This window comes from Helianthus annuus, chromosome 6, assembly GCF_002127325.2.
Source record: "Helianthus annuus cultivar XRQ/B chromosome 6, HanXRQr2.0-SUNRISE, whole genome shotgun sequence".
NCBI lineage: Eukaryota > Viridiplantae > Streptophyta > Magnoliopsida > Asterales > Asteraceae > Helianthus > Helianthus annuus.
The window spans coordinates 33,776,303-33,801,947 of NC_035438.2; the positions used below are offsets into that span (position 1 = coordinate 33,776,303).

Here is a 25,645-nt window from a genome sequence, read left to right on the forward strand (position 1 = left end):
GTTAGTCGCTACACTTTTGATTGCTATCTCTATATAATTTTCCATTTGTGGTCAAGCAGTTTTGCACCATTATAAATCCATCCCAAGCTGACATTCTAGCACTTGGAATTGGTGAGTAGATGAATAAGTGCATTTCAAATCAAGTAGAGCCAATCCAATAATGGGTTGGAGTAGGCAAGTAGAGACAATGGGTTGGAATAAGCAAGCCAAAAGTAGGTTAAATTCTTGACGTTTAGAATATGTGTTTATAGTCTGATGGTTCAAGTGCGGAATAATTGGTGAGATCAGTCTAATGGATCAAGCGTCGCATTTGGTTAGTATTACTGTATTAGTATTTTTTTTCTACCATTCTATTAATGAGTCGAACTTTGTTTGTTTGTAAGCCTTAAATGTTTGAATAGACAGGTTGAGTAATGGATCAAAACGGGTAATCATTTAACCAATATTTTCTTTTTAACTTAATCAATTTAGCATTTGTCGTGTAAGGATTTCATCACGTTGTTTATAATATGTTTATGAATTTTATTAGTTGAAAATTCAAGTAAAAGCATAATATAATATAATTTAAAAACAAACAATATAACATTTTGTATCGGTTTACGAAACATTTTTTAACTGAGATCTCATTAAGAATTAAAAGGTAATAAGCTTTACACGAAAACTATAAATACACATGGAGACAAAGTTAGGATACTAATGAAACGGAACAAATAAATTATTGTGGGAAGGGAAAGAAGATAGTAACGATTTTCAAAATGTTGTTTATGTATCTTTTATTATTGAAAACTAAATTTTCCTAACCCGGGATGTTCCCGGGTGATAGCCTAGTATAGGAGAATACATAAACAAAACCTATATACATGGAAAGTAAATCACACAGTTGTACATAGCCAAAATATACAATCTTCAAATTTTAAACTCTTAACAGTTAGACCATAACTTCTAAGGCTTCACATACTCATATGAATAGAAGCATGACTCGCTGAATATGAAAGGAAAGGAAAATTAGCTAATATGCTAACGATTAGATAAGGGGGTATTGGGTGGTCGAACACGATGGTGGCACAAAAGAATCTTAGTGGTCGATGAAATCTACAAATCTGGTAAGAAGATTTGATTGTTATTTAAATAAATTTTAGGGTTACAAAAATGACCACCTTTTCTTTTCTATACTAGAGACGCAAGAGAAAAGAAGGTTGTATCAAATTTTGCATCATTTTTCTTTCATCCTTTTATTAGTTAAATCATCGATCCTTAATTAGTAAACAAAATCAACTGTTTTGTGTTTGGATCAAGCTTTGTAGAGTTATGATACCATTATAATATATAGATTGAAAATAAAGAAGAGAGTTTCCTTCTATGTGGTTTTTAATTTATTAAACACAAGATGTAAACCTACATATAATACAAGTTACAATAAAAAAATGAAAAGAAAGACAAGGTAGATAGCGTATCCCATCAATATCAAAACATACTAATAAACTGAAACAGGAAATTAAATGGAAATATCCACGCTACGAGTCACATTTAATATAGTTTAACTTAACTTTAGTTGATTAACAAATTTTAAAAAAATCAAACCAAACACCCGACATGACTAACCTGGATATTTTAATCCGGATTCATATAAAAGATGATGACAGATAATAATTTAAAAAACAAAGTATATTGAGTAAATTGTAATTTTGGTTTTAGTTGTTATTGTTATATTTTACAAAATCTAAATGTCTTATAATTTACATATCAAGGTTTATATGTTATTGTAGTTTTAGTTTGCCACACTAACTTCACCCAACTTACAATTAATTCCTGGTCAAATTTTTTTTTTTGAACGGCCAACGAATCCTCTAAATTGGCTACTGGCGAAATTCACCACATCGGGATACACTCGCATCTGAACCGAGAAAAACCCTCTCCTAGGGTCGCAGCCCGTGAACACTCGCCCGAAGGCACGCCAGTGCGGTGAGGTAAAACCCGCTTAGTTCAAGGATCGAACTAGCGATCTCCACCTATTCGCCTAGTCTCCCATCATCACCAGGTGCCGCAGAAAATAATGAGGAGAGCAGAAATCGAACTTGGGTCCCCATCATCACCTCATTGGCAATTCCTGGTCAAATTGTTGGCCAATTCTGGTTCCTCGTAGTTCAAAGAAAAAAAATTGTTATATTATTTTGTGGTTATTGAAAATTAACTATATCTTCATTATATGTCTCTCATGTGACCAATAATTAACTATAAATTAGATGAAGTTAGCATGATTGACCATAACCGTAATAAAATAAAAACCTTGGTAAGTAATTACAAAACATTTGAATTTTATAAAATATAATTATATCCAGTAAATCAGAAGGACCAAAACCATAATTTATTCAAGAATATTACTTGTTCTCTCTCAACCTTATGATTAGAATATCCATTAAATAACAACCATGTGCCTATAAACTATTTTGAATCACTTAGAGTCCATTATCGAGACCGAATCAAACACGTGTTCAACTCCTTTTATTTCGCTTTTCCTTTTCATTATAAAAAAATAAATAAAACAAAAGCCGTGTTTGAAAGTGTGAAAGGTTGGCTTGAAACAAACAAACAAACAAACCCCAACGAATTCACGGCAACTTCCACATTTATCTCGTGCACATTCTCATTCTCTCCTACTCCTTTATTAACAGCCCATTTATTATTCTCCCAATCCTTCATCACATTATTCATTTTCATTCTCTATCACCTGATATTCATCAGTTATCTCTTGAAAACAAACAACAATCATGTCTGAATCATCCACAATCGAAATTGATTTCTTCTCGAAAAAAGCTTCTGATCGTCGAGGTAGGGTTTTATACTTTAATTCGCTGCTAAAATTGATCGTTTTTCTTTTAATTGCATTGTTTTGTTTACATATTCCAATTGTATGTATATATGATAAATCTGCAGATATACAAGGAATGATATCGAAAATCAACCCGGAGCTTCTGAAAACCGCGATTGCTTCAGCATCTGCTAACAGTTTTGTGGCGAATACCGCGTTTTCGTCTTCTCTGCAACTTCAAACTCCTTGTAATCAGGACTGTGGAGTTGTTAATATGCCGGTGACTGTCGCTCCGATGACTATCTTCTACAACGGAACCGTTTCGGTTTTTGACGTTACAAGTAATCAGGCTGAGAATATTATGAAGCTTGCTGAGAGTGTGAATTCAGTTTCTAGAAATGTTGTTGAATCAACACGAGTTATTAGTAATGGTACGTAGCACAATATGTGCAAGAACTATTGATTTTGAATTATTTATTTATTTATTTATATTATGTTGATTTGAATGAGTTGTGCCGATTGTTGATGTTTGTTTTGTTCGTCTTGCTCAGATCTACCAATGTCGAGGAAGAGATCGTTGCGGATGTTTTTGGAGAAGCGTAAAGAAAGGTTCGTATTCATACCTATACCCAAAACTTCGTTTCGTTTCTTTTAAATGTAAATTTTAAACTGAGAACCGCGAGAAGGGAGTATATTTGTACATGTTTTTAAAGTGATACGTATATGAACCATCTGATCAAAAGTGCGTCCAAACTGTCCAAGTGCTTATTGTGATTTTTGGAGTTTTCTACTTACGATTAAAATTAAACAATTAAACGTGTTTTTGTAATAACCATTTAAAGTATAAAAAAAAAATTAAAGTTTAAGAAACAATCTTTACTATTTTTGGCAAAAAAAAAAAAAAAAAAAGAGACTTGATTAATTTTAATAATAAATTTGAATATTTTTGCAGGCACGTAGCAATGTCTCCATACGCGTGTTCACAAGGAAGCACATCTTAGCATTTTCAGTAATACGAGACACAAAAAAGGGAAATGGGTAGAAGAAATATTGATATAATCAAAGACTTTTGATTTAAGAATGTTGTTATTATACTTTTGGTTTTGTTTTATGGGGTATTAGTGGAGTTAGGCCAGTCACAGAATTGTTTTTTTATGTTTATTTTATAGTAGGTCGATATATGATCACCATGTTATTATTTTGTTTATTATTCAAAGGTAACCTAATTTGACCAGTTTATATTTAATTCAACTTTAACTTTAATGTATGCTTACTTTTAAACATATTGTGTTGTCGTTAACATTTGTTATTAGAATGAAAAAATATTCAAACTTTGACCTCAAGTATGTTGCATAAATTCCCAGCTTTTGTATAATTCAAACTTCAAAATTTAATTAATTTAAATTTAAATACTAACTAATTAATGATGGAGGCAGTTCGTCATGTCCGGGTGGCTATCAAGTTGATCCATCATATCCAGATAAATAGGCTCGTTCGTCAAGTATGGGTCATGGAATGGATATAGGCATGTAACGTGATGAGGGAGGACCATTCATTAGGTCCGAGTCATTAAGCAAGTCCATGAGGGCCAAATCATCAAGTTCATTTGTCAAGTATGAATTATGGAATGGTCATAGCCAGGTAACCGATGTTTTGAAATTAAACGGTTATCAGAGAGACTGCACTATTGGTTTAGGGTGAAGGGAGTCGGTGCGGCAAACGAGCGGTGAAAGGGTTTGCCGATCGGTGTACACCACCACCAACCAATGTTGCCGCACGGTTTCATTCCCAATCGGTGTTTCATTGCCGAAGCGGTGAAATGAGGGAAGGAGAGAGTGTGTGTGGGGGGAGTGGGGTCCATGCCATTTTTAACCAATCACACCTTTTTCCTTTTTTTTTATAAAAAGTTTACCACTTTACCAAGTGTCTAACAATTGCCAACACTTTTCAGCAAAGTTTAAACTTTTTCTCCTCTCTGACGTGGCACTCTCTGATTGGTCCATTTTAAAGTTTACCACTTTCACCTGTTTAACCACTCCCTTCACCCTTAGTGATTATATCATACTTAAAAAATGACGTCATAATAATTTATTAAAAAGATATCTAAATGTTACACAAATTTAACAATATGGTTTATTATTTAAAAAATTATAAGAAATAACTTTTGCTGTAAAAGTAAAAAAAAAAGTAGAATAATGAAGAGATTTTTTTATAGATAATAAATAATTAGCTAACCAAAAGTTAGAACACTGATATCTTCTTAGATTTTAAGATGCTCCAAGTTCAAATCCATTAATATATGTAAAATCTTGTTTTTGATAAAAAAAAGTTTAAAGGACAAAATAGTGTTTTATAGACAAATCGAGAAATGTAACACCACACCAACATCCTCTATTCCTTTTTTTAACAGTAAATTTCATTAGAGAATTAATATATGTAAAATCTTGTTTTAGATAAAAAAAATTTAAGGACTAAATAGTATTTTATATACAAATCGAGAAATGTAACACCACACCAACATCCTATATTCTTAGTTTTCTTTTCTTTTCTTTTTTTTTTTTTTTTGAACGGTACATATTCACAAACAGACAGACTATATACATATTCACAAATTTACAAGATTACATCAGTTTTCCCAAAAGGCCAAAACCCATGCGCCATGCGTCCATTTGGCTCACCTTTTCAAAAGGGCCAAAACTCATGCGCGATGCGTCCATTTGGCTCACTTTACATGTACCAAAACCCTACGCGATGCACAGAAACCACAACTCTCATAAGTCCAGAATCCCTCCTAGACGATCAACTCAACTAGAAGGCACACTGGACTGGGGGGACTTGAAGAGGTATGGTCTCAATTCCCTGCCTACATGGCAGAGACCAGACCACTCTTATGCACACAAAGCATCCATGTCAGCGAAGCAATCCAGAAGCTTCCAGAAACTTCGGGATGATTCACAGCTGGCACCAAAGATGCTCTATCCGACATAAAGGACAACACGTGTCACCACTCGCAGAATGCCACATAGGCCTGCGACAAATCAGGGAGCAGGTCTGACGGTACCAGTACGAGGTATCCAGCGTGGGCGAATGTAAGAACGCCACGTGTACCACTACACTTGCCATGACAGAGCAGACCAAGAGGACATTCCTCTTGGTCGGACAGCTGGCGCGCACCCACAGCTGACACAGCTGCTCCTCCCTTCTTCACCCTCCGGCTATAAATAGGACCCTTCATCATTCAGGTTCAGGATCTTTTTACTCTCGATATTCACTCTATACACACACTGTTTATTTCTCTCAGAACAGTACTTATTCTCACGCCGGAGCCTGGTTAAGAGGGAAACACCCCTTCTCCCCATCTTAACGAGACTAACGGTGTTTACTGTCTTGCAGATCTCCAGCCATTGTTGCGAGTAAGAAAAGAGGTTCAACCCCACAGACGAAATAACCCCATTGATTATCCTTGTGTTAACCAGTGTTTCAACATTGGCGCCATCCGCTTTTTGCAAAACCAATCTCATCTCTTTTCTCTATTGACAAACACTCGTCAAAATGGCTGAACAAACTCCCTCATACCCAGTCGACGGAGAAGTTTCTTCCTTTGAACTCGTTTCGGACACAGCACACGTCCAAAGGAGTCAAAGGAACGAAACCATCCAAGAGGGGCAACTGAACAATGATTTTCCTCCTATCTTTGGGAGTGTGTCTAGGGTCGTTAACCAGACCACAGCTGGACCCACTTTCCAAACACCACCAGCAAGAATCACCACTCAAACCACAAATGGAGCTGCTTTCCAAACACCCCCGCCGATGTAGACTCTAAGCCATGGAGCAGGCCCCTCTGCTCCATCGGAACAAGCACAACTCAACTATTCTGCACTTTTAGGACTACCCGAGGGAAAAACTCTGGCTTCCTGGTATGCCAAACAGATGGCGTCCATAAACCTCGTTTATACGCAGCTCAGTGCACAACAAGCCCTGCTCCAAGCGCAAGCTAACCAATCAGCATTCGTAACTCCACAACCAAGGTCTCTGAGTACACACACGGCTCAGCAGACAAATGCGTGGAACTTACGTCCAGAGAAAGGACCGGTGCAAAATGTAAGAAGACCCAGCGCGCATGACACGCGCGATACCTATGCTGAAACAGAAAGCAACTTCGTACAAAACTCCAATCTACAACGAAGACCGATCCAAACCCGCTTAGGCGCGCACAACATGAACACAGAATGGGAAGAAGAAGAAGAGGACCCAACATACAAGGAAGAAAACTCAGTGTTTAGCAGGCTTCATCCGGAACACGAAGCATACAAACCAACCAAGCGCGCAGGGTACAACCCAAAAGCAGAGCATGATTACACCTTGAGCTATCGTCCCGAGGACATGGCTGAAAATTCAAAATTCATCAGAGAAATCGCCTGCGCCGCGATCGACAAAACGAAGTTACCACACAACGTGGGAAAATACAACGGGTTGACAGACCCAGATGATCACCTCCAGGTGTTTAAGGGTGCAGGAGCAACAGGTGGATGGAACTTACCAACCTGGTGCCACCTGTTTGCTCAAACATTCGTCGGCGCAGCGCGCATTTGGTTCGACAATTTACCGGCAGGTAAAATCAAGTCATGGGTCGATTTCCGAGAAAAGTTCCTAGCACACTTCTCTCAGCAGCGAAGACAAGCCAGAGACCCCGGCGACTGTTTAAACATATGGAGAAAAGACTACGAAAGCATAGAAGACTTCATTACAAGGTACAACAAAGAATGTTTAGAAATCGGAGATATACCAGAAAAGATGATGCGCGCTCACTTCATGAGGGCAGTCAAGTGTGACGATTTGGTTAAAAGAATCAAAGGGCGAGATGGAGGACCCAAAGATTGGGAAACCTTCATAGAAGCAGCCAAAACCATTGCGCAGACAGACAGACAGTTGACCGGTGACGACCACCGTCAGCGCGCACACAACCATAATGATCGACACAACAGAAGGGGCAGAAATCAACCCTGGAAGGCTTCTGGACACCGAGAAAGAAGCCCTCCACGGGAAGACGCACGCCATACAATCAATCAAATAGCCCATCGAAAAGAAGTAAAGCGAGAAAACAGAGAAAAACAGTGGACTCCACTGACCAAAAAACCTTCTGAAGTCTTGGCCACAGAGAACCATCAGTTCAAACCACCCTTGCAGATGCGCAACAAGAGAGGCCAAGACCCAAATCTCTTCTGTGAATTCCACAAAGATACGGGCCACTTAACCGACGACTGTTTCAGTCTAAAGCAAGAAATCGAGAGAGCCCTGAGAGAAGGAAGGCTCACTCATTTGGTCAAAGGTGGAAAGCGCGATTACCGCCAAATACAAAGAAGAGATGAAGGGCCAGATAACAAAAAGCTCAGAAAGCTAGAAACCCACATGGTGCAGGGGGGGTCCACGAAGACCAAGGAAAAACTACAACAAGCGCGCGCAGGATGATTCATGGCGCGAAAAGCAAGTTATTTTTCCAGTTGTTAGAGGAGGTCCGAGAGAAAAGCGACCGATAGTCATTCCAGGGGTGATTGGCCACTACCAAACAGATTACATCTTCATTGATCCGGGGAGCACCGCGGACATCATATATGAACAATGCTTCAACCAATTTGATCAAGAGGACAAGACGCGCTTAGAGCCAGTCGATTACCCACTAACTGGTTTTTGCAACGAAGCCGTCTTTCCCTTAGGGCAAATATCATTCCCGGTGTTGCTTTCAGACGGGAGGAATTCAAGGACTGAAGAAGTCACATTCATGGTACTTCCGGCGCACTCAAGACATGACATCCTCCTAGGAAGAGAATCACAAGGAGATTTCAGTATGATCTGTTCTGCACTACACTCCGCCGTAGGATTTCCAACCGAAACAGGCATCGCGTTGATATACGCAAGCAAAGAAGTGCTAGCAACAGACGAAATCAGGCCAGCAAAAGGAAGCAAACCAGCACCGCGCATAGAGGCAGAAAAATGGGTATTGAACAACACATACCCAGAACAAACAGTCACCCTGGGGCCCGCCATGTCTGACTTGACGCGCGCGGCGCTCAAGAAATTACTGCACGAAAACATGGACGTGTTCGCCTGAACACCGGCTGATATGGTCGGTGTTCCACGGCACATAGCAGAACACCGTCTAAATGTCTCAGAAGACGCAAAGCCAGTGGTGCACGCCAAACGCCACCTAGGCGACATCAAACACGATGCCATGAAAGAACAAGTGCTAGAGTTGCTAAACGCAGGAATCATCAGAGAAGTCAGGTACCAAACATGGGTAGCAAGCCCAGTAATGGTAAAGAAACCAAATGGCAGCTGGAGAATGTGTGTCGACTATAAAGATCTGAACAAGGCATGTCCCCGTGATTGCTACGCTTTACCAGACATAGACGAGAAAATCGATTCTTTGGCAACATTCCGGTGGAAATGTTTTCTGGATTGCTACAAAGGGTACCATCAAGTTCAAATGGCCGTTCAAGACGAAGATAAAACCGAATTTCGCACGCCAACAGGCCTGTATTGCTACACCAAAATGCCTTTCGGCTTAAAAAACGCAGGCGCGACATAACAAAGGTTGATGAACGAGACATTCAGTGACGCCATTGGTAAGTACATAGAAGTGTACATGGATGATCTGGTAATCATGAGTAAAGAGGAAAGCACGATGCTGGCAAACATACAGAAGACCTTCAATACGCTGCGCAGCGTAAGTATCAAGCTGAACCCAGCAAAGTGCTCATTCGGAATGGAAGAAGGGAAGTTCCTGGGCTTCATAGTCACAAAAGATGGTTTTAAGGTAAATCCAGAAAAGGTCCAAGCCATAGAAAGGATGCCTTCACCATCAAACATCAAAGACATGCAAAAACTAGCAGGACGATTAGCCGCACTCAATCGCTTCCTAGCTAACCACGCTGCAAAATCCTTCCCATTCATCAAGACCTTACGCAACTGCATGAAGAAAAGCCAGTTCCAATGGACTCCGAAATCAGAAAGTGCGTTCCGCGAGATGAAAGATTGCCTCATAAAACTGCCAACATTAACCGCACCAAACAAGGGAGAACCTTTGGTTCTTTACCTGTCAGCTTCCGACAGGGCAGTCGGGGCTGTACTACTCGTCGATTGTCAAGGTGTTCAAACACCAGTGTACTATGTGTCGCGAACCTTGTCCGATCCAGAGACTCGGTATGCAATCATGGAGAAGCTAGTCCTTGCACTGATTCACGCTTCAAGACGGCTGCGCAGGTATTTTGCCAACCACGTCATCCATGTGCTAACAAACTACAACATTGGAAATATCATTGCAAGGCCAGAGGTATCAGGAAGGTTAGCTAAATGGGCAATAGAACTGGGGGGCCACAATGTGGTTTTCAGACCAAGACCATCAATCAAAGGCCAAGTTTTGGCAGACTTCATGACGGAAGTCCCAGACGACAAAGTCAGAGAATGTAAAGCGATAAAGAAAGCTGAGAAAAAGCAAACAGAAGAGCCATGGCTGTTGTACACAGATGGTGCATCTAACGAGGATGGAGCAGGCGCAGGGCTAAGGCTGGTGAGCCCAGACAAACATGAGTTCACATACGCCATACGCCTGGATTTCAAGAGCACAAACAACAAAGCAGAGTACGAAGCCTTCTTGGCCGGCCTGCGATTGGCGATCAAAATGGGGGTCCGACACATCGAAGCGCATGTGGACTCCATGTTAGTAGCAGGCCAAATCAACGGTCAATATGAAGCCAAGGGCGATATAATGGCACTTTATCTCAACCAAGCGAAAACGTTGCTACAAACCTTCTATTCCTACAAGGTGCACCACATAAACCGAAGCGAAAACAAGCCGGCGGACGCATTAAGCAAGCTCGCATCAACAAGCTTCCAGCACCTAGCGAAGGACGTGCGCATAGAGGTTTTAAGCAACCCATCCGTTTCACTCAGAGAAGTAAGCGTTATCCAGACAGGAACAACGTCCTGGATGACGCCGATAATCATGTACTTGCAGTCTGGGATACTTCCAGAAAACAAAGCCGAGGCGCGAAAGATACAATACAGATCAGAACACTATCAGATGGCAGATGGGATACTGTACCGAAAGTCGTATCTTGGCCCACTGCTACGATGTGTTGACACCGACGACGCAAATTACCTGATCTGGGAAGTGCATGAAGGAATTTGTGGTATCCATGCCGGGCCTCGAATGGTAGTGGCAAAGGTAATGAATGCCGGATACTACTGGCTCGGGATGCATCTTGATGCTGTGAAAGAATTTAGAAAGTGCAGTGGCTGTCAGAGACATGCGCCAAAGACCATGCGCCCCAAGAACGAACTAGTACCCGTGACAACCGCTTGGCCTTTTCAACAATGGGGCATAGACATGGTAGGCCCTTTCCCAGAAGCACCGGGGGCAGTCAAGTTCATAATAGTCGCGGTGGACTACTTCACCAAGTGGGTAGAAGCAAAGGCGCTAGCATCAACCACATCGGCAGTCGTCAAACGATTCATATGGGAACAAATCATATGCCGGTTCGGCTTACCTCTCCGAATCATCACCGATAATGGAACTAACTTTGCAGCAGACGACCTCGAACGATGGTTCAAAGAACTACACATCGAGCATACCTTCTCTTCGGTTGCACACCCGCAAGGGAATGGTCAAGTAGAGGCAGTCAACAAAAGTATCGTTGATGGTATCAAGGCAAGGCTCGGCGAGAAACGAAGAGGCTGGGTCGACGAACTACCAAGCATACTGTGGGCCCATAGAACAATGCCAAAAACAAGCAACGGTGAAACGCCGTTCAGTTTGGTCTATGGGTCTGAAGCTGTTATCCCAGCAGAAATCGGGCTGCCATCTCCAAGGATGCTCTCCATGAATCATGAATGTAATCAACAATGAAGAAGAAAGGAGGATCGACCTAGACCTCCTAGAAGAACGGAGAGAGATGGCAGCAATCAACAAGGCCAAATACAAAACGAAGCTGGAGAAATATTACAACTCCAGAGTCCGAGTCTGCACTTTTAACCCGGGAGACTATGTCTTAAGGGACAATGAAGCCTCCAACGCAGAAAAGCCTGGAAAACTGGCTCCCAAATGGGAAGGCCCGTACATAATCGATGCAGTGCTCGGCAAGGGAACCTACAAACTACGCACCATCAACGACAAAGAGGTTCCACGAACCTGGAATGCCCAACAACTCCGAAAGTGCTACATGTAACACAACCATGTAATCGTAAAGGGCGTACAGCCAACACATTTACTTTAATACAAGAAGTGTTTCGCTACTTTTATTTCATGCAAATTTCTTGTCACAACTGCATTTATTACTTTGGGCGTACACGAAAACATCAATGGCTCGACCATAGGAAACGTTGTAGACCTCCAAGGCTCGTCACAACCAAGTGAACAGCCGGGTCAGAAACACAACCAAAGCCTACAAAATGCCAAAACATAACTTCGTGCCCACATAAACACGAAAATATCGATAGTAAGGTAACTAAACATTGTAATGCTCCCAAGGCTGATCACAGCTGAGCCCACACAATAACCTGCAACTCGATCACTTCGTATGTCACCTATAAGCGCACACGTTCAAACGACAGAATAAAACGTTGTAGTAACACAACATCACCTGTCAACGCCATCATTCATTCGTGACACCTGATCAAAGTAATTAAACATGCACATATTATGACGATAACAAAATTCGCATAACCATAGAAAAAAGCGATAAAATATTCACAAGAATCCCACGTACACACACCCACAGGTAAACAAAATTTAAATTGTCTTAAAGCAACCAACATTACAGGCCGATTCACGACCATACACGGCACACAGGTCGGAATCCACCGTTCAAATCTGACTGGGGCCAGCACCCCCTGCCGGGTCAACATCTTCTCCCAAAGCCTTCTTCAACAAGGCAACCCCATCCGGTTTCCGAGACAACTTCTGCGCCGCTCGGACAACGGCGAACTCTAGGGTTGAAAAGTCCTTGCGCTTAGCAGCATAAGCACCATCACAATCCTCTTTATACAGCTCAAAGTGGTAGCCTTTCTCATTATTGATAGCCGCAGACTTGCCTTCAGCATACCCAAACTTACGACCGCTATTATAACCCGCTCGACTCAATTCAAGCATGTACGTGGCAAGCTCAGTCGAATTCAGAATACGATCAGCAAGCTGCATAAAACAAGGCAATCAGATAAAAATCTCAAAAACAAAAGAATAAGAAAGAGCAAAAGAAATTACCAAGGGCACTCCACGGGAAAGCAACCATCTGGTGTCAGCAGACGTTTCCTCCGCAAGGAGCTCTGCTGCTTGGACTTCAGCAGCCTTTTCAGCAAGAAGGCGCTGTGCATCCTCACACTCCGTCGCCTTTTGCTGAGCAAGAACTTCTAACTTATCAATCCGAGCGATATACTCCTTCTCCTTCTTTTCGGATGCAACACGCGCCTGCTGCGCTTCTTCAGCAAGTGTTGTTTTTTCACCAGATAACCGCACGATAGAATCACGCTGCGACTGCATCTCAACGTTCGTACGCGCACACGCGGCCTCCCAATCTTTCTGCTTCTGCTCATTCAGCTGTTTTTGCTCTTCAAGCTTCCGTTCAGCTTCAGCAACCCTCCACTGCAAACCTTTCTTCTCAGCATTAAATTTTCCCTCTCTTCAGCAAACGACTTCTTCGACTCCTCAAACTCAACGGTCTCTTCCCCCATCGATCGCCACTCGCGAAGAATTTCCTGTGATGTGGCAAAGAAATTAACCCCAGCACGAACATGATCGTCCAAAAGGGAAAAGCGATTGCGATTCTTCTGAAACATCCTCTCAGCAGGAGGAAGAGACATAGCAAAGAACTCGTGGCAATTGTTAACATCATCCATCCGAGAGCCCTGAGTAAGGTTCCAGCGTGGGGCGTGGGGCAAATCGTCACAAGCCGGGTTACCCCAGGAATCAGCAGGGTAACGCTCAAAGTGCGGGCTGCGCACAACGCCGGAAGTAGCTCCACCTCCACCAGGAGGACGCTTGGTATAAATAGTTTGTTGTGGAGTAGTCTCGCTAGACTCCACCCCCACTTCAACACCCTTACCTTTATCAGCACCAGCATCACCCCCACCATCACCTCCAGCATCTACACCTCCTTCAGCCACACCCTCAGTAAACCCTTCTCCACCCCGCGTGTCCACATCAACATCACCACGAGGAGGGGTTAAACCAATTGTCCTCGACGGGGGTGAAGCAGGTGGAGTAATTTGAGAAATGTCCACCACACGAGGTTTCCTGCTAGTCTTGACCACTGTCATAAGACAACAATTAAAACAACTTGATGAAAGATATGACAAACGTACAAAGGAAAGCTGATTACCAGTAGGAGGGGCTGATGCAGCATAAAGCTCCTCCAACAGATTCCCCCGACCCCCACTAAAAACACCAAGGTCGATCTCAGACTCAGAAGGCGCCGGGGGGGGGGTTTCTTTGTGAAGTTTTGCCTTTTTGGCAGCAAGAAGGGCAGCAGCCTGCTCATCAAGTTGGCGTTTTTGGTCTTCAAGGGCTTTTTTCCTCATGTGTTCAGTCAGAGTGGCACTATCATCAGGATCCGATCCTCGACGTCCCTCACCAGCCCCTAGGCCAGACAGCGTATCAGAAACTACCACATAATCTAGACAAGGAAGAGTAGAGGGTCGCTTACGAGAAGAACCAGCAGCTTTACCCTCAGGCTTCCCCTCTCTCCTTCCAGACCTATCAGTCCTCGCCTTTTTTCTTAACTCCAACTGAGCAGAGGGGTCAGCAGACACCTCTGCATCATCATCATCACCGACAACCTCGTGCACGGGCTCAGCGACATCACCATGCGCGGTACCTGCACGCGCGCAATGAGCGGTTAGATCTTCAAAGTTTTGGTCAGAACTTCCACTCGAAAGGACAATGACTTCCCCTCGACCCGAGTCGACAGAGTCATCCCAAACGTGTTCACCTAAAACTTCAGTAACATATTTCCCCAAGCTTTCATCGGTAGGATGCAAAAAACGTCCACGAATCTGGTCTAACCAAGTGGGGTTCCCATCCGCTTGAATAGCCTCAACCATGGTACCCGCTGTCTTCGGATCCAAGACGTTTATCAAGCTGTAACCAACTGCAAAGGAGCAAGAAGATAAGGAAACACAACAAAATATACTAAACCTAAAGGAAAATAAATCAAAAACAAACTCAAGGAAGAAACATACATTTACCCTGATGGCTATACACAGGTTGACCCAGTGGGTGTTTAGGCACCCACAACAAACTCATCCCTGCCCCAACTAAAGCCGTCTCATCCAGTTGGGAAATGGCAGTCGCCTTAGAGGTTATCTTCCTATACCAGTCCTGAGCAGCAAAGTCTTGCATAACATCCACCTTCGGGATCCCTTGGCTCACATGCCTATACGACATATCTATCGGAATTACACCACGGCGGATGTAAAAGAATTTCTGTTTCCAGTCATGAAGGCTCTTTAACGGCACAGAACATACCGGAGCAACACCTGTTCGTGCTTGAAAGGAATAAAAGCCACTGGTGTACGTAACGCTGTAGAACACGTTAAACATCTCGAAAGTAGGCTCAACACGGTAAGCCCTACAAACGTATTCAAAATGGGTAATGCGTGGAAGCCCAATCGCATTAACCTGGGAAATATGAAGCCCATACCCCCTTAACACAGCAGCAGTAAACTTTGTTATCGGCAACCTGAAACTACCCTCCCGGAAAAACGCAGCATACAAAGTGATATAACCCGGGGGGGCGTCTAAAGCAGTAGATCCAGCAGGAGGATACTGAGCCCCCCACTCAGGGCGGAAGTTCATACCCCTCACCAGATTCTGAAACTCCTCCTCCTTCCAACCAATAACAGCCTGGTCCGGACCAGGAGGGGCTTTCCCCCTATGTTTTCTTTTCTTTTGGGTAGGATTCTTCTCAGACATGGTATAAGTACCAAGAAGTGGAAAATCTGAACTCAAGAAAAATATGGAGAAACGGAGAATAAGGGGAGAAGATAGAGAGAAAACCACAGTTGAAATTTGAAAATGTAAAGGAGAATAGGGTAACCGCCTCCTATTTATACTCATCGCATTTAATGCGATGGGTAGCGGAACGGCAGAGCACAGAAAAAGCACCCAATAGATGACTGACACGTCAGAAGAGAGAGAAGACGTCGGCTCTTTTTTCGGGAAGCATGGGCGACAAGGCCGGCTGACGTGACAGAAAGTCACTGAAAAAGCAACTGTTCACCTCCGATAAGACAGGGATGTCAGACAGTCACACCAAACACTTCCCCATAACCACCAAACTTCCACCAGAAGGAAACATCAAGAGCCAAAACACATGCGCCATGCGTCCATTTGGCTCACTTTTTTCAAAGACCCAAAACCCATGCGCCATGCGTCCATTTAGCTCACTTTTTTCAAACAGCCAAAACCCATGCGCCATGCGTCCATTTGGCTCACTTTTTTCAAAAAGGGCCAAAACCCATGCGCCATGCGTCCATTTGGCTCACCTTTTTCAAAGGGCCAAAACCCATGCGCCATGCGTCCATTTGGCTCACTTTTTTCAAAGGGGCAAAACCCATGCGCCATGCGTCCATTTGGCTCACCTTTTTCAAAGGGCCAAAACCCATGCGCCATGCGTCCATTTGGCTCACTTTTTTCAAAGGGCCACAACCCATGCGCCATGCGTCCATTTGGCTCACTTTTTTCAATGGGCCAAAACCCATGCGCCATGCGTCCATTTGGCTCACTTTACATGTACCAAAACCCTACGCGATGCACAGAAACCACAACTCTCATAAGTCCAGAATCCCTCCTAGACGATCAACTCAACTAGAAGGCACACTGGACTGGGGGGACTTGAAGAGGTATGGTCCCAATTCCCTGCCTACATGGCAGGGACCACACCACTCTTATGCACACAAAGCATCCATGTCAGCGAAGCAATCCAGAAGCTTCCAGAAACTTCTGGATGATTCACAGCTGGCACCAAAGATGCTCTATCCGACATAAAGGACAACACGTGTCACCACTCGCAGAATGCCACATAGGCCTGCGACAAATCAGGGAGCAGGTCTGACGGTACCAGTACGAGGTATCCAGCGTGGGCGAATGTAAGAACGTCACGTGTACCACTACACTTGCCATGACAGAGCAGACCAAGAGGATATTCCTCTTGGTCGGACAGTTGGCGCGCACCCACAGCTGGCACAGCTGCTCCTCCCTTCTTCACCGTCCGGCTATAAATAGGACCCTTCATCATTCAGGTTCAGGATCTTTTTACTCTCGATATTCACTCTATACACACACTGTTTATTTCTCTCAGAACAGTACTTATTCTCACGCCGGAGCCTGGTTAAGAGGGAAACACCCCTTCTCCCCCTCTTAACGAGACTAACGGTGTTTACTGTCTTGCAGATCTCCAGCCATTGTTGCGAGTTAGAAAAGAGGTTGAACCCCACAGACGAAATAACCCCATTGATTATCCTTGTGCTAACCAGTGTTTCAACAATAACTAATAAAGACTCACGTGTATACAAAAGGTCTCAAGTTTTTTTTAACTTTTCGAAAATAAAAATTAAAAAACACTGAAAACCAGTCCAACCATTTAATTGACCGGTCTCCAGTTCAACAACCACTCATCAAAAGTCTGAGAGTCCAACCATGCGAACCGAACTGAATCAGGTTTAACAACATTGTGAGTAACGCAACATCATCAATCGTATACTTGATGACCCCAAGACGAAGTTGGGTCACATGTTTTATTACTGAGTGATTTTGTTAGGATGCCTCCTGTCTCTATTTTACTTCGAAAACCGAGTGTATTTTATGTATGTATGTTGATGCAGGAAAAAACACAATAATGAAGTTTTATGTTTCATGCAAACTGTTTGATGAAATAACCTATTGAAAAGAAGGTTTAAACAGAAAACCCTTTGGCAGTTTAGTTAGTTACTGTAGGGTTTGAGTCCTAGAACTGTTTGCAATTTAGCATCATAAAATTCCAATAATACATGACAAAAATTCATTGCACAATTTGACACCTTATGGTCAATTTATCTTTGATTTTGGCAGCCAAGACATTAGGGTGTACGGTGTAGTGATCGGTAAAGGGTGGCAAACCCCTTTACCGAGTGGTAAACACCACCGCCAACAAGTGTTTAATCACCAAAGTTTGCCAAATCGGTGGGGGCATGCCGAATCGGTAAGGGGAGGAAGGAAAGAGAGAGGGGTGTGTGGGTGGGGTCCATTCCATCTCTCAACCAATCACATTTTTTCCTTTTTTTTTTTAAAAAAAAAGTTTACCACTTTATCAAATGTCTAAACCATTGCCAACATTTTTCACCAAAGTTTAAACACTTTTCACTGATTGACATGGCGCGCTCTGATTGGTCGGTTTTTTAGTTTACCACTCTAAAGTGTTTAACAACTCCTTACACCCTTATATCATGCATGCATGTCTAGTAAGACTAGTATTGCTCACCAGTCACCAGTGAAACTTTAAACCTTGCACATCTGCTGAAATCGACTTCTCTTTTTATTTTTTTTTTATTTTTTTTTCATTTTTAATGTAATTATTGATTTGATAATACATCGTTGGATGTTACTCATGAAAATATGAGATATATAAAATCTAGATGTTAAGAGGTTTAAGTCCATGTGATAATTTCGTTCTAGTTTACCCCGACCCGAAATTTTTTTAAATCAGGTTAATAGACATTTAAACACTGAAATTAACAAATTCGATGGAAAAAGTTTTTGAGTTCGCCACCGTTTAAGACCACCCGCAACGAGTGTTCATGGAGCTTTCTATGGTCCTTGTGACACTGACTTGACATGTTTTCTTATGGATTTTGAAGAGAGAGGGGGTTTTTTGTCCGTGGCTACAAACACAAAATGACGTGAGAGAGGAAGAGGGAGGACTTCCACACCTAACTCGACTCCAGGGCCGGTTTAACCGTTTTAGAGGCCTAAAGCAAAGTAATAATTCGAGGCCCTCTATTATGTTGATGAAATCTGTAACTTCAAAAGTTTTTGTTTCACAAGTAACAAAAATCTTGAAAATAGTTTATTTTGATTATGTGAGCAAAGTATTAGATTTTGTTTCTTTGTTTATTCAATATTAACTATTAACTATTAAGTGGGTCTCATTTTTGTGTTGGATGAAATCTCATTTTTATCCACAAAAATTTGTTATACATGTGTTGTTGTAAACCTCACAACTCTTAAAGCTTCAGGTCTGAGGCCAAAAAGGTAAAACCTGTGCTTGGGTTCGAATCTGGACCATCATTGAGAGTATATTGATTTCCTACCAGCATACTAGAGCATTAATGGTTTAGGTAATCAAATTAAACATTAATACACACATTAACTTTATTTTTTTTTTAAATGGAAGCCCTAAACTTTTTGGGGGCCCAAAGCTCTTGCTTCACTTGGATGACCCTTAGGCCGGCCCTGCTCGACTCCATTGCGTATGCGCCAACCCTTACCAAGTTATTTAATCCATAACAGTTATGAATATTATGAAAATAAAGGTGTTAGTGAATTGACCCAAATACACTTATCCGTATCTATTGAAAATAAAGGTGTTAGTGAATTGGCCCAAATACAATTTATCCGTATCAAATAATCATTCGTTTTGACAGTGAAGTGTGAACTCATTGATCCTGCTTCATTTTTAAGAAACCAATTTTAAATGGAATTCTTCTAGGAACCTAACTAAAGGGGGATCCTTATTATGCACGTTTTATAGTGTTTTCTTTTTTTGAACGGCGAGAAAAATTTATTAAGAAAAAATCACTAGCAAGGAGCTAGCAAAGTAGAGGAAATTATAACACGAAAACACACATTCACACCAAAGATGCCACTCTAAAAGTTTTTTTATTTGATATTGTGTTTTTTTTTTCTTTATTGTGTCTTTTTAACCTACGCATTATGTTATATTTTGCAAGCTAATGTGTCTTTATACCCTAGGAGACTGTGTAGAATAACTCAACCCTTAACTTTATATCCTCCAAGATTTCTTCTCCTGTTCTAGCCTTTCCGTTAAAGAGTTTTCTTATCATTCCTCGCCTTTCAAGAATACCACAAAGGGCCATAAAAATCAATCTCTTAATCTTTTTAAGAACCTCCGTGATTAAGTTGTTAGACAAAGCTTGCCATATCTCACTAATGGAATTCATTTGGGGGATCTCAACATTACACCAACTTGCAACCAGGGGACTAGGGGAGTCAAGTCCTAGTCGATACAAAAACGAATATAAAATTATGGCTAACTCACACAATATTATTAGATCAAGAAAATTATACAAAAACTTAAATCTTACAAATCCCTACCCAATGCGCGGTATATATAGCTAACTTATCACGTTAGACTATAACTAGGATTCCTATTAATTAATTACATGATATTTATCTAAACACACTTCCTAACATAACACGTATAGGATACTAGACAATTATCCACTAATTAATTAATATTGTTAATCTATCAACTCCTAAACTCGAGTTGATTATTATCTCTAATCGCCTCCACGCATTGAAGCCATGAGTACCATTAGAAATTCCCAACATTCACCCCTTAAATTTCCGAATCATATAAGGGAGGTCTTCAACGCTAAGAACGTTTTCTTTGCCTTGATTCTCTTGGAACTCCTCTTAATCACTGGCTATGTTTTTCGGCTCCTTCCTAGCTTGAACATTCTTGCAACCTTGTACCCGACTAGTCCTTGTCCGTGACTCGTCCTTTGGTTATAAGAACTCGCACCACTATTGACTCGGTTGCGATCTTGAGTAAACACTAGCTTTTTTGGATCATTACACGTTCCCATCTAATTTAGGCACATTTTTCTTTAATTGACGCTTCAAGAACAAATAAATATCTCGGTGGAACCACAATCGTTGCCGGTTAGTAAACTTGCCGCACGAACAACCTACTCGTTGCACGCCACCGTAACAATACCACGCCATTACTCTGACGTACCAGTACCGCCAATCTTGACCTTCTTGATCGCCGACCCGCTAGACTCCTTAGCCGCCGATTAAGAACCCGAGTATGCGTTTGATATCGACGATTGAACTTGTCTCAGATACTAATTCAAGTCCGAATCGAATATCAAACGAATATAAAATTATGGCTAACTCCCATAATATTATTAAATCAAGAAAACTACACAAAAACTTGAATCTTACAAATCCCTACCCAATACGCAGTATATATAGCTAATCTATCACGTTAGACTATAACTAGGATTCCTATTAATTAATTACATGATATTTATCTAAACACACTTCCTAACATAACACGTATAGGATATTAGACAATTATCCACTAATTAATTAATATTGTTAATCTATCAACTCCTAAACTCGAGTTGATCATTATTTCTAACCGCCTCCACGCACTGAAGCCATGAGTACGATTAAGAATTCCCAACAAGGCGGACCGAGGTTGATGGTTGGGTGGATAGGCGCACCCCTTGAAGAAAAAAGTTTAGGTGTTGTTTGTTTTTAAGAGGTAAAATGTATGCAGTTTGCGGACCACATGTGTAGACATTTGTAGAAGAAGAGGTGAACCAAACCTCTACACTCTGCAAGAAGGAGACTGTTTGTTTTTTAACGTATGCAGACTTCTAAAATAAACTGGTGGTGGTGTATGGACGGTAGTGGTGGGTAGTGGATGTGGACGGTGGGTGGTGGTGGACGGTGGTTGTGGGTGGTGGACGGTGCGATGGTGATGGACGGTGGTGGTGGTGGTGATGGACGATGGTGGGTAGTGGACGGTGGTGGTGGTGATGGACGGTGGTGATGGTGGATGGTGGTGGTGGTGGTGGGTGGTGGTGCTTAACCCAAAAGGTAATCCTTCACCCTTGGCTAGGGAAGAAATTAGAAAAACTAGAAACCCTCTAGGTTGACGTCACAAATTCCATCCCCAAAAACCATATTTTGACTGCGCTTCAACTATTTCAACTATACTTGAACTGTTAGATAATCATAGTAGATGATAACATCATTGTTCTCATCCCTATTGCAGAACCGTACATGAGATTTTCATCTCATACGGCTCCTCAAATGTCATAAATAAATCTAAGGACCCTTCCATTATTCTTTTTATTGATATGTTTGTAGGATAGATGTATATAAAATTAAATCCTTACATGACCTTAGAAGATCTTAGAAGTGATTACGGCAAGTTTGTACCAAAAAGAGCTCGCACAGACGTTTTTTAATGAAACGTCTTTGGAAAAAAAACAAACAGTCTGTAGATGACAATATCTGCGCGTGGTCTACGCGGCGCAGACAAAAGAGGTTGCGCAAATCTTTTTTAGAAAAACAAACCCCACGTTAGTATGCTTTTTAAGCAAAAACTCAATTGCACCCCTTGAAAATATAATTGAACAGATCCGCAAGTGCAACCTTTGACCAAACCTGCCTCTCTTGACTACAAGAACCAAGCGCATGGTCCACATATTCAGATTCAGGCCCAATACCACATGTAGCATCTTAACATCTTACTTTGTAGATTGCATAGCCTCAACAAGGAGCTGAATCTTCTTTCAAAATCATGAATTTCCCGCAAAAATAAACCCCTTTGTATTTCTTTCACAAAACCCATGATCATCAGATTATATTCTCGTTACAGAACACGGGTAACGACCAATTTGCTATCAACCCCTTCTCTGAATCATTGCTCACAATGTGGGTTTTCTTCACCCCTATCCACCTCCACCCAATTGACTCAACAACAAGTAAATTGCATCCCACAAATCCCCAATTTGGATGCTCATACAGGTGCCCGATTTCTCCAAAATTGCATCATCAATGGCGACTTAGCTTCAGGAAAGACCCTTCATTGTCACTTCTTGAAAACCGGTGGTGGGTTGGACTTGTTTGGGTGGAATATACTCTTGAATTTGTACGTAAAGTCGGAGCTTTTATCGGATGCACGTAACCTGTTCGACGAAATGCCTAGCAGAAATACAGTTTCTTTTGTTACATTAATTCAAGGGTTTTCAGAGTTCCCAGATGTTGAATCTGTTAAATTGTTTGTCCGGTTACATCGAGAAGGTCACGAGCTTAACGCGTATGTTTTCACTACCGTTTTGAAGCTACTTGTGAACATGGAGTGTGGTGAGTTAGCTGCAAATGTTCATGGGATAATTTATAAACTAGGTCATTGTTCTAATGCTTTTGTTGGCACTGCACTTCTTGATGCTTATTCATCTTGCGGGTGTGTTCGTATGGCAAGAGACGTTTTCGATTGTATTTCTTGTAAGGACATGGTATCATGGACCGGGATGATTACATGTTACGCTGAAAACGGTTGTTTTAAAGATGCATTCTGTTTCTTTTCTCAAATGCGCATGCTTGGGTTTAATCCTAACAACTTCACACTTGCTAGTTTGTTCAAGGCTTGTCTTGGCCTTGAGGAAATCGAAGTGGGTAAGAGCGTTCACGCATGCGTTATCAAAACTTGCTACGAGACCGATCCGTACGTCAGTGTTTCATTGCTTGATCTATACACCAAGTCGAGCGACATTGAAGCTGCACGCCGTGTGTTTGAAGAAATACCAAAAAAAGACGTGATCCCTTGGAGTTTCATGATTGCGCGATATTCTCAGAGTGACCGATGCGAAGAGGCCGTGAGACTATTTTGTAGAATGAGACGGGAACCCGCTGTTCCTAACCAGTTTACTTTTGCTAGCGTCTTGCAAGCGTGTGCAACAATGGGGAATTTAACCTTGGGGAAGCAGATTCATTGTCACGTACAAAAGGTCGGTCTTGATTTGTTTGTACATGTATCAAATGCTCTTATGGATGTTTATGCTAAATGTGGATTAATAAACAACTCGATCGAACTGTTTAGAGAATCAGAGAACAAGAATGAGGTGTCGTGGAACACACTGATTGTCGGTTATGTGAATTTACGGAATTGGGATATGGCACTAACTCTATTCTCCGATATGCTAAACGATCACGTTCAGTTAACCGAGGTGACATACTCGAGTGTTCTTTGTGCTTGTGCTAACTTAACGGTTTTAGAAACAGGAGCTCAGATACATTCTTTAACAATCAAAACCCTATTTGAAAACAATGTCATAGTCGCGAACGCTTTAATAGACATGTACGCCAAATGCGGCAACATTAAGCATGCCCGTTTAGCGTTCAACATGATTCGCCAGAAAGACGTGGTGTCATGGAATGCAATGATTTCCGGTTATTCCATGCATGGTCTCGGTAATGAGGCTCTGCATATGTTTAACATGATGCGTAAAACAAACGTCAAACCCGACCAGTTAACATTTGTCGGTGTCCTTTCGGCATGCAGCAACGTAGGGTTGTTAAACGAAGGAGAAGCGTATTTTACTTCCATGGTTAATGATTATTCTATCGAACCGTGTATGGAGCATTATACGTGTATGGTATCACTCTTCGGGAAACTCGGTCAACTAGTCAAAGCGGTGGATTTAATTAATCAAATTCCCGGTGAACCGAGTGTAATGGTGTGGCGCGCTTTACTTGGAGCATGTGTGATCCACAAAGATCTTGAATTGGGTGAATTATCCGCTAAACGTGTTCTTGAATTGGAACCGCAAGATGAGTCAACGTACGTGCTACTGTCAAACATGTACGCCAGTGCAAAACGGTGGGACAATGTAGCGTTGGTTAGGAAAAATATGAAGCGGAAACGAGTGAAAAAGGAGCCCGGTCTTAGTTGGATTGAGAATCAGGGTATAGTTCATTATTTTACAGTCGGTGATTCTTCACATGAAGATATTAGATTAATCTACGGGATGTTGGAGTGGTTGAATTTGAAAGTCAAGAAAGCGGGTTATGTATGTAATGCTGATGTCATATTACTCGACGTAGAAGATGATGAGAAAGCGCGGTTATTGTGGGTGCATAGTGAGAGGTTAGCTTTAGCGTTCGGGTTAGTTAGTACACCGTCAGGATGCCCGATTCGTATTATGAAAAATCTTAGAATATGTTTGGACTGCCATGTTGTCTTCAAGTTTATATCGAAGATTGTGAAGCGGGAAATTGTTGTTAGAGATATAAATCGGTTTCATCACTTTGAAGATGGGGTTTGCTCTTGTGGCGATTATTGGTGAATCCACAAGCATGTAAAATTATGTTACTTTATGAATGATTATTCTGGCATTGATGTCTTGTGGGAAATTTTCCTTTGTTGAAGAAGGTAGCAAAACTTGTTCTGTGTCGTCTGTGATAGGGATGTTTACGGTCCGGTTTGGTCGGCTAGATAATGTAAACCAAACCGGCTGGGTTGGTTTGGTTGGCCAAAAGGGTTTAGTTTTGGCGGTTTGGATTGGATTTTTAAGTTTTCATTTTTTTCTAAATCTGTATAGAATCGTTAAAAATCAACTGTGCAGAATCCAAACTAAACCATAAATAATTGTAACTAAAATTATGCATAATCCCAATTATATATACTAATGTTCCCATTAAACTCAACTACTTTTTGGAGCGATCTTAGCCATCTAAATGTTTGCAATCCTGCATTTTTGCTGCATACTTTGTATACTTGCACATCTGTACTCATAAACTATTAGCGAACAAGAATAATTCAAATTAATTTGAGTTATTCTATCTACAATCAATCTCCATAATTATCGTTTCTATCATTGGTAGTTTGTATCTCCTTTATTGTAATTGTATAATTGTAGGTGTACATCCCATAGATTAAGCTTATCCACCTGCTACCCAACCCACGAGATCCATCTATATTTTTTAACTTACATAATCTATTATCTGTATACACTATACATGATTACCAGAGGAAATATTAGCTT

The 25,645-nt window shown here is 41.5% G+C and overlaps 3 protein-coding genes across 3 annotated transcripts; all 3 read left to right on the top strand.

Moving 5' to 3' along the window:
• The first annotated feature begins 2,641 nt into the window (after nucleotides 1-2,641).
• LOC110865178 (protein TIFY 9) lies at nucleotides 2,642-4,060 on the top strand. The gene is made up of 4 exons (XM_022114399.2): nucleotides 2,642-2,829; nucleotides 2,935-3,240; nucleotides 3,361-3,418; nucleotides 3,762-4,060. Exons 1-4 carry the CDS (start codon nucleotides 2,769-2,771, stop codon nucleotides 3,808-3,810), a joined length of 474 nt encoding a protein of 157 aa, XP_021970091.1. The 5' UTR covers nucleotides 2,642-2,768; the 3' UTR covers nucleotides 3,811-4,060.
• A 2,679-nt stretch (nucleotides 4,061-6,739) lies between these two features.
• LOC110944606 lies at nucleotides 6,740-8,278 on the top strand. Its single transcript, XM_022186262.1, has one exon. The coding sequence runs from the start codon at nucleotides 6,740-6,742 to the stop codon at nucleotides 8,276-8,278; it is 1,539 nt and encodes a 512-aa protein (XP_022041954.1).
• A 14,005-nt stretch (nucleotides 8,279-22,283) lies between these two features.
• On the top strand, nucleotides 22,284-25,217 carry LOC110865179 (putative pentatricopeptide repeat-containing protein At5g13230, mitochondrial). The gene has a single exon (XM_022114400.2). It carries the CDS (start codon nucleotides 22,448-22,450, stop codon nucleotides 24,944-24,946), a length of 2,499 nt encoding a protein of 832 aa, XP_021970092.1. The 5' UTR covers nucleotides 22,284-22,447; the 3' UTR covers nucleotides 24,947-25,217.
• The last annotated feature ends 428 nt before the right edge of the window (nucleotides 25,218-25,645 follow it).